The following is a 10,000-nucleotide window of genomic DNA, read 5'->3' as shown; positions in this document are numbered from 1 at the left end:
TGATAATCTCTCCCGTTGTACATGAAGAGGTTATATAGTGAACCTTATGTATGTCTCTCCAAGTTTGCAAGATGGGTGCCAGCTATGAATTTTAGGGAAAACTTTAAAGAAATCAAGAAGTTTGAAAGACAGAGATGGACGGCAGGAAAGAAAATGTTATTGTTACGCTGGAAGAAGCTTTTCGCAAAAAGAAAGTGGGAAGGTAGGTCGTGAGGTTTGGTTGAGGGGGTGGTAAGGAGGGGAGCTGTAAACCAAGAGGGTTTTGATTATTTTTATGTAAGTTGGAACAAACTCGTGTTTGTAGAATGGGACGAGGCTTTTGTGTCGATGTCTGTATCCAATTCGTAGCACTAGCGGATCCAGGGGGTGGGGGCACCTGGGCACGTGCGCCCCCATGAAAAATAATGCTAGGTAATTGAACAATTATACTTATTCTTATAAGGAGATATTTACTGAGTAGCCTATATATACAAATATACACACATATATATATACATATAGTATATATATATGTGTGTGTGTATATGTATAAAGACAAAATCCACGAAGGAAAGAGAAACAATGGAGTGCTGCAAGGCCTTTCGACTTGTCGTCCTTTACTTAGCAGACAAATTTATATATTCATCACGTCCCATATTTTCGTTATTCAGATATATATATATATATATATATATATATATATATATATATATATTATATACATATATATACATATATATACGAGTATATATATATATATCCCAGGAAACACAGATATATTGGGCCAATTCTGGATTATTGAGGAATTCCTACTATACTAACAGATAATGAAATCACTGAACTGGACCGTTATCGAAACAATACCTCTTTTCCAATGCTGGTTAACACTGGACATCCAATTTTGGTTTGATTACCTCTTTTCCAATGTTGGATATCCAACTGTGGTTCGATTCATAAACAATACAGTTGGATCTTTTGAACCGACTTTATAAAAATGTTTGCATATCAGCAGAAAAACTGAGTATCATAGTGACAACAGTTATTGAAAACCATTTAAAATACAGATATTACTAGTATACACACACATACATATATATATATATATATATATATATATATATATATATATATATATATATATATATATATATATATACTATATATATATATATAGGGTGCAGCACGAGTTTATGCAAATATTTTGGGAAATGAAGGAAAAAGTAATTCTGAGCAGAAAATGGTCTACATACATTCATTTTAAGGTTTCGTTTGTCGGGGTGGGGTGGGGAATTTTAAAATAAACGTAATCATCAGCGCTGCTTTAAGGGGATGGAGGTTGGTAACGGGAAGTCGACGTAGCCTGGGATGTTGCGGGGAGGGGAAGCGGTAGAGAAGGAGGATGGAGCATTAGGCCGATGTGAATAAAATACCTTTCAATCAAATGTACCACATGAAGGTGGTTTAGAAATATATACTAATGTTATTAGGGCCTTAATAATAATGTAAGGTGAAGGTACTATACAGCACCAGTTAAAGATACCAGTATAGTGGTAGATTTTGTAACAATTTGAATAATTTAAGAATTTCTCTTGTGGTAATTACGGTGGAATTCGACATCTTTTGAATTAACCAGCTAATTGCAGCTTGAAGTAACACTTGTAGCTTGTCAAAAGCAGACGACTTGAGCCACCCTTACTACCAATAGAAATGGCTCTAAGAGCATAAGTCGCCCCTCCCTTTTCTTCCTGCCTTAATTCTCTTCTGTCCGGGTCAGTTACAGCGTCCAAAGGCTTCTTGCCGATTCCTGGCTGACTTCTGCGACTCTGTCTCGACGGTCGTCCTCAACGCGGTGAGACAGTGGCAACATGGTTCATCCATGATGGAAGTATATCATTCATTATGTACGATTCATGGCTAATTATGGCCACAACATCTCAGGTTAAAGTCTCTGCTTTTATATTTAAAGAAGAAGAATGGTGCATTGTGGTCATCAGCAATAATGCTGTTACAAACTCTAGAACACATCACTGCAGTATTAGTTTATCAACTTTCATTTTGTTTCAGGATACTGTATTGGATCGTCTTTGCTGCTCAGACGAAACAAATACGGGGATGAAGTTCTTGCGGATTTTTACGTGGCTTGAAGGTTTGTAAAAGTGCCAATTGTTATTGATTTCTTATAAAAAGAATTATTTTATCTCTTCGAGGCTAAATAGTTTGCAGATGGTCAAAAAATATATTTAATATCTCGTGGCTAAATAGTTTGCAGATAGTCAAAAAGTCTATTAATCTCTCGAAGCTAAATAGTTTGCGGACAGTCAAAAAGTTTATTTAACCTCTGGAGACTAAGTAGTTTGCAGATAGTTGAAAAGTTTGTTGATCTCTCTAGGCTAAATAGTTTGCAGATGGTCAAAAAGTTTATTTAAGCTCTCGAGGCTAAATAGTTTGCAGATAGACAAAAAGTTTATTTAATATTTCGAAGCCAAATACTCTGCGGATAGTTAAAAAGTATATTTAATCTCTCGAGGCTAAATAGTTTGCAGGTAGTCAAAAAGTTTATTTAATCTCTGGGAACTAAATAGTTTGCAGATAGTCAAAAAGTTTATTAATCTCCCGAGGCTAAATAGTTTGCAGATAGTCAAAAAGTTTATTTAATCTCTGGAGGCTGATTAGTTTGCAGATAATATTTTATTTAATCTCGCGAGGCTAAATAGTTTGCGGATAGTAAACAAATTTATTTAATCTCTTGACGCCAAATAGTTCATGGATAGTCAAAAAGTTTAATCTCTAGAAGCTAAATAGTTTGCGCATAGTCGAAAAAGTTTATATAATCCCTCAGTATATATATATATATATATATATATATATATATATATATATATATATATATATATATATATATATATGTGTGTGTGTGTGTGTGTGTGTGTATCTGTATTTACTGTATATTAGAACTGGATGTTGATATTTTATCCATCATAACACTGTTTATTTCTGTTTCCGTCAACTTGAAAATCTTGTACTGTTTTAAAACATCTATTTTTTTTTATTATATAGATAGTCGTTTTACATTTCTGTTGTATGTTCCTTTTTGTAGTACCCCCATTCATATCCAACTTTATTTAGCTATTGGTAGAAAAAAATTATTGCGCCAATACTCCAAGTAATTTCACAGGAATATATTCGAGTCAATAAAACCATCGACGTATATTTTCATTTGTTTTTATTCCAAATTAACAAAATAATCTAGTTTAAGAAAATTCATAACACATTCGCCAACCAAAGCCATATGACGGTCTTCCCCGCTATAACTGTCCAATCATAATGCTTTGGCCTTTTTTTTAAATTATTATTTTTTACAAACTTTTAATATTAGAAAGTCGTCAAATGACCTTTCATCAAACAGCCAATCGTACAAACTACCAATGTTTTGCCAAAACTGCATCACAAACTCCTTAACTCAGAAATAAAAGACGTGACGTTTTGAATATTAGTGTTTGTCTGGGAGACATTACAACTATTAACTTCATTTCATTTACCTTAAAACCTATTTTGGTTTTAAGATATATATATACTCTGAAGTTTTAAAGATGTCCGGTTTTTGGATGAAAAATATTTTTGTATCAAGTTTATTTTTCTTTTTTGGTCGCTGAGTTTAACATCCGTTTCTGTTTAAATCTTTCAGCATGAAATACATTTTAGTTCACCTTGAATTGATTCCTGTACTCTACTTTAACTTTGAGTTTACTGATGCAGCAATAGCAAATATTTTACGCTCCCAAACTTAAATTTATCACTGCATAAACCTCGTACTTAAATTTAGATTGAATTAGAAGAAACCAACAGTATTCTAATGCCTCATTACAGAATATGTCCAAAGCTGCATATTAGTAATGACTAGAAGTTACACTAAAAAAAAAATAAATAGAAAATAATTTGATAAATGGACCGATTTTTTTGTCTCAAAAAGAAAAGAAACTTTGTGGCAGTATTCATTTATTAATCAGATTAATAAATGTTATGCTAATTGTCGTGAACCATATTCGAGATGAAACCGCGAAGCTAGAGTTCTTATGCAGAAATTAACATATTTGAACGATTAGTTGCCGTGTCTTGTGAAATTTGATCAATGTTTATAGGTATGACAGATGGTTCATTTTCAGTCTGATATTAAAGATCGTAGTAGCTGTATTATTTATTGTGCAAAAAAAAAAAAATTCCATCGGTAAACAATCACCAAAGGTGCAAAGAACAACCATCTTCCCGTTTTCATCTCTCTTTCCGCTCTCTCGTTTTCTTTTCCCTGAGCCTTTCGTGAACAGACGCCCTTTGGCCTTCCACTTCTTATTGTTCCTCCACGATCTCTTCGTCGACTCCTTCCTCCTCGTCGACGAATTCCTCGTCGTCTGCTGAAGCTTCCTGGTACTGCTGGTACTCTGAAACCAAGTCGTTCATGTTGGATTCGGCTTCTGTGAACTCCATTTCGTCCATGCCCTCCCCCGTGTACCAGTGGAGGAAAGCCTTGCGCCGGAACATGGCTGTGAACTGCTCTGAAATGCGCTGTCGAAGAGAAGATAATATTTTAGACTAGATTACGTCAGATAAGGTTAGGTTTTCGGGTGGGATTATCTAGATGGACTGCCTCTACATTAGATAATGCACGAACTGGCACGGGTTAGGTTAGGTTCTTTCTCTCCAGATGAGCATAGTTCAGTGACTAGTAAATTGATTACAGCTCGCTTTTGTAGTAGTAAATAGATAAGAGAGAAGGTATCTCTCAAATCGGATTGCTCGAGACTCTTGGTCGAGTGTCCCCTCCTTTGTCATTTGATTATGATAGTTCTCGAGTACCAAAGTTCTCATAAAGGTAAGCTGTTTATCGGCCAAGTGATGTTTTAAGTTTCATGAAGACACTGTTCTTCATAGAAACATTTTTTCAAAGCCAGTTTTATATATACTGAGAGCAGTATTCATGGGAATAAATAAATTTTATGAATGTTGTTGCGTAATCAAATTTTCAAGAATTTTTTTCCTATTTTAATGCAAATTATGTTTAGCAATTACTGCAATATTTTTACTGACTTTGACAGCCATATTTATGATGATCAGTGATTTAATCAGTAGATTTTGTTATTGGACAAAGGAGTTCCCGTTTCGCTTCTTTACAGTAATATTTGATTAAATTCAGTAAACGCTGAATGAAAGCCTTTTTCTTTCATCGGCATTTAAGGTCACAATCAACAATGAATTGATACGACTTAACAAGCTAAGGGTTTGGTTTTCGTTAAATGTACTTAAGGACTGCATAATTATGCTATTCAGGTATAATTTCCAAAAAAAGCTCTAATTAAAGGTCGTGAACATCAATAACCAGGGAACATAATTGAAAAATTAGACCTGACTTTCATAAAATAGGAATACAATTTACGCTTTTTTGTAACTGTAAAATAATTCTTTTCGCAAATCCACTTCTCTGGGTCTATTGCTGTTCAGCATTACCTATGACTACTGAGTGATTTTGTAAGCTTAGGCACCAAACACAGAGGGTGACAGATACTCACCTTGAAGATCTCCTGAATGGCTGTCGAGTTGCCAATGAATGTGGCCGACATTTTGAGACCCTTTGGAGGAATATCGCAGACAGCCACTTTGACGTTGTTTGGGATCCATTCGACAAAGTAACTGTAGGGAAACAAAATGTCAGTCAAGTGGGTGCTTTCTATCGGTAGCAATTCAGACTAGCTTCCGTAATGCGGTATTCTATGTGGCACGTTCTCATACAAGTATAATTACAAAGGGTAACAGTATTTTTACTATATATATATATATATATATATATATATATATATATATATATATGTATATATATATATATAATAATAATAATAAAGTAGATAGATAGACGTCGCCCCCCAAACAAAATCGCCCATTGCATTTGAATTCAAATTAGCACGATGATTAATCAGGATTATTAGAGATTTAAAAATTGCACTGTAAAACGAAGAAAACCTGAATCCATAATAAAAAAAACTCGTCCCCCCCCAAAAAAATCACTTGTCTTTGAATTCAGATTATCACAATAATTAATCAGGATTATTAGAGACTTTATTACATTGTAAATCGAAGAAAGCTAGATTAATAAAACGTTCATTACCTGGAATTTTTGTTTTGGACCGAGAGAGCATCTCGTTCCCCCCAAAAAAGAAATCGTCCATTGCCTCTGAATTCAAATTAGCACGGTAATCATTCCGGATTATCAGAGACTTAATTACAGTGTAAATCTGAGAACAGCTGGATTTAAAAGATTCCCCTTACCTTGAATTTTTGTTCTGGACCGAGAGCATCTGCTCATCGACCTCCTTCATGGACATTTTCCCCCTGAAGATGGCCGCCACTGTCAGGTACCTGCCATGGCGGGGGTCACACGCCGTCATCATGTTTTTGCTGTCGAACATTTGCTGGGTCAGTTCGGGGACTGTGAGTGCCCGGTAGCTCTGTGACCTGTTGGTAATTAGAGGGGAAAATATATATGATAGGAAGGAGGTATAAGTCGGTAAAGGCAAAAGTGACAGTTCAGGATGAAAGGCTGATACCTGAACTGAATCTGTTTAGTGGAGCTGATTCTCAGTTTCATGAATCTGGTTTATTTACAATGCACAATGATGGTTTACTGTAAGTCAGATACTAATATCGTTTCTAAGCATACCCATGGGACGATAGCATAGAGATTATTGATTTCTTAAAGAATTTTCAAGCATATCTTCGTCTTACTTGCATTTTATAGTACAGTAATGGCCGTTCGCGAGGAAAGCCTGACACCTTAATTGAATCTGTTTGGCGGACTGAGTCTCAGTATCGTGTTGGGTTATGTACATTGTACAATAATTATATTAATTCAGACACTAATATCGTTTCTGAGCATACCCTTGAGACACAGTTAGTATAGATATAATTGACGTCTTTAAGAATTTTCAGAGCACAAATTCGTATTACATACACTTTATGGTAATGCCTAATATCTAAAGATATAACACCAATAATTTTGATTAGAAAAAATATCGATAGTGCTGAAGTACACGTACAAGCTTACATGTGTTACATCAAAAGCTTGTGGTGTGTGTGTGTGTGGGTAAAGAATTATTACACTGGTCGCGTAACTAACTAAAACAGTAGTTTTTATAATAATATAAAGTGAGTTGGTTTAACCGCATTACATTTTGAGTGTTTATCAGATAGTAACAGATGAAGTGTATCTTTTATCCAGTTTGATATATAGTATATATACTCGTATTTTGTAATGATCCAAGCTCTCCGTTCTTATGACTAAAGCATTTAAAGTCCATGTTTATCCAGTTTGATGTATTTTGTAATGATCCAAGCTCTCCGTTCTTATGACTAAAGTATTTAAAGTTCATGTTTTATCCAGTTTGATGTATTTTACAATAATCCAAATTCTCCGTTCTTGTGGCTTAGGCATTTAAAGTCCATGTTTTTATCGAATTTGATGTATTTTATAATGATCCAAGCTATCTGTTCTTGTGACTAAAGTATTTAAAGTCCATGTTTTATCCAATTCGATGTATTTTATAATGATCCAAGCTCTCCATTCTCGTGGCTAAAGCTTTTAAAGTCCAAAGTTATTCAGTACCCACTGTTGATTCAATCAAGAGAGACGCTAGAAGAAAATTTTACTCAGAAAAAGGAGGTCCAACTCAGACCATCAGATGATGGGAAAATTGTTCATGATTGACCTTTCTCCTAAACTCCGACCTTCAGGAGATGAGGAGATTATGCCGAATAGTGCGCTCCAAAAGAGAGAATAAAACACCAGATCTTACCCTCTGGAGGTGAGAGGCGCAAAGCCGGGCATGAAGAAGTGAAGGCGGGGGAAAGGTACCATGTTGACAGCGAGTTTTCTGAGATCTGCATTCAACTGTCCTGGGAATCTGAGACACGTAGTCACTCCAGACATTGTCACCTATAAACAGACGAATCAGAGATAAAAAAAATTATAAAAGCTGTTTTATTTAATTCACCAGTAACAGTGTCATTCTGCATCGAAAATAAAATCATGCATTCAGACTAGTTCATCCACAGACAGGCAAGAAATTCTTTGTCACAATCCTTGAAACTGATGAGGACGTTGATCTTCAACGGAGTTTCAAATATTAATACAAAAAACTACAATAGTTGCTGAACAGTCCTGAAGACAATACTGATAAAAACTATAATGGTTGCAGATTAGTAATTGAAGAAAATATTGATATAAACTACAATAGCTGCACAACTAGTGCCTGAAGACAATATTGATAAAAAGTACAATAGTTGCAGAATAGTGCTTGAAGAAAATATTGATAAAACTACGATAGTTTCAGAGCTGTACCTGAAGGCAATATTGATATAAACTACAATAACTGAAGAACGGTTCCATGAAAACAATATTGATAAAAAGTACAATAATTGCAGAATAGCACCTGAAGATAATATTGATAAAGACTACAATAGTTGCGGAACCGTACCTGAGGACAATATTCATATAAACTACAATAGTTGCAGAATAGTACCTGAGGACTTGAACTAGACATTTTGCTTACCGAAACGAGGTGGTTCAAATCTCCATATGAGGGTGAGGTGAGCTTGAGCGTTCTGAAGCAGATGTCGTAGAGAGCCTCGTTATCAATACAGAAAGTTTCGTCTGTATTCTCGACAAGTTGGTGGACGGATAGAGTGGCATTGTAAGGCTCCACGACAGTGTCGGACACCTGATGAACACAAAAAAAAGGATCAAGATAGTAATTATGGTCCTTATAATGATTTTGCCACTCTTTCATGTGTTCTAGCTCATGAAACTAATTGCCTAATAGTAATTAAGGAGAATGGTTTTACTGCGTAAATGCTCCTTGTATCGTAATAGAAAGCTGTGGCCAGCCCTATGAGAGCTGATAGTCAGCTCAGTGGTCTGGTTAAACTATTTTTAATAATAATAATAATAATAATAATAATAATAATAATAATAATAATAATAGAAAGCTGTTGATTTCTATTTATTTTTTATGATTTCTGACCTAGTCACTCTCTTTCTTTAGTTTTGCCATTATTCTTTCATATTTTCTCATTTTCTCCCTGCATTTTTAAATGAGGCATCCAGTTCGGTCAGATTTGATATGAAAATTTACATTGTGCAAATATTGACCTGTTCGAAAGCATTTAGCCTACCTTCTAAAAACAGAAAACTCCTTTATAGCAGAAGAGCATAAAGTAAAGTAGAACAAAATCCCACTTTGCGGGCTTCCCTAGCGCAAGAGGCCGTGGCAGGTCAAGACTGAGTTAACCTAAAACGAACAAAATCTATCCTAAACTTCTCTCATAAATCTGAAAGACCAGAAATACCTTTGGACTAGGAATGACGGAGAATGTGTTCATAATTCTGTCCGGGTATTCCTCCCTGATCTTGGAGATGAGCAGGGTACCCATGCCAGAGCCGGTGCCCCCTCCGAGGGAATGTGTGAGCTGGAAGCCCTGGAGGCAGTCGCAGTTTTCCGCCTCCTTCCTCATGACGTCCATGACAGCGTCCACCAACTCAGCACCCTCTGTGTAGTGTCCTTTGGCCCAGTTGTTACCTGCGGCAGGAGATTGTTAGGTGCTGTAGTGAGGGATCTGATTATCTGGTTGAAAATGAGGGATGGTTGGTTTTAGGTTAAGTTGGCCTTATGCCAGCATGGGCTTTTGCCCTAAGGTGGCCTGTAGGTGTGGTAAGGTGGTGAGTAGTATAAGGGGCCTGGTGTGGACTTCTGGACTTAGCCAGATGAGAGAAAAGAGCAATATATAACTAGTAATTTGATGTACAACTGCTTCAACCTTAGAGTCGTGATAGTATTTTTAGCATAACTATAACAAATAGCAAATACAATAGTAATTATTGCTTCCAGTAATTTATTGAATTTGCAGAACATATTTGCTGTAAGTGTAGTTAGCAGAAACTTCATATCGAATGAAAAGAGTTAGAAATTATTGCTGTCAC

The 10,000-nt window shown here is 35.5% G+C and overlaps 1 protein-coding gene across 1 annotated transcript in view; it reads right to left on the bottom strand.

Moving 5' to 3' along the window:
- Positions 1 to 3,185: 3,185 nt before the first annotated feature.
- Positions 3,186 to 10,000, bottom strand: part of LOC136840124 (tubulin beta-2B chain-like) — a 29,949-nt gene continuing 23,134 nt past the window's right edge. The window contains exons 4-9 of the mRNA XM_067106522.1: positions 9,370 to 9,599; positions 8,574 to 8,741; positions 7,818 to 7,957; positions 6,295 to 6,480; positions 5,541 to 5,661; positions 3,186 to 4,539 (exon numbers count right to left, since the gene is read on the bottom strand). Coding sequence (XP_066962623.1) covers positions 4,324 to 4,539; positions 5,541 to 5,661; positions 6,295 to 6,480; positions 7,818 to 7,957; positions 8,574 to 8,741; positions 9,370 to 9,599 — 1,061 coding nt within the window. The 3' untranslated portion in view covers positions 3,186 to 4,323. The remainder of the gene's footprint in view (positions 4,540 to 5,540; positions 5,662 to 6,294; positions 6,481 to 7,817; positions 7,958 to 8,573; positions 8,742 to 9,369; positions 9,600 to 10,000) is intronic.

The sequence above is a fragment of the Macrobrachium rosenbergii genome, chromosome 7, assembly GCF_040412425.1.
Source record: "Macrobrachium rosenbergii isolate ZJJX-2024 chromosome 7, ASM4041242v1, whole genome shotgun sequence".
Classification (NCBI taxonomy): domain Eukaryota; kingdom Metazoa; phylum Arthropoda; class Malacostraca; order Decapoda; family Palaemonidae; genus Macrobrachium; species Macrobrachium rosenbergii.
The sequence above is the reverse complement of the archived record's forward strand: the minus strand, read 5'-3'. Positions and strand labels throughout refer to the sequence as shown.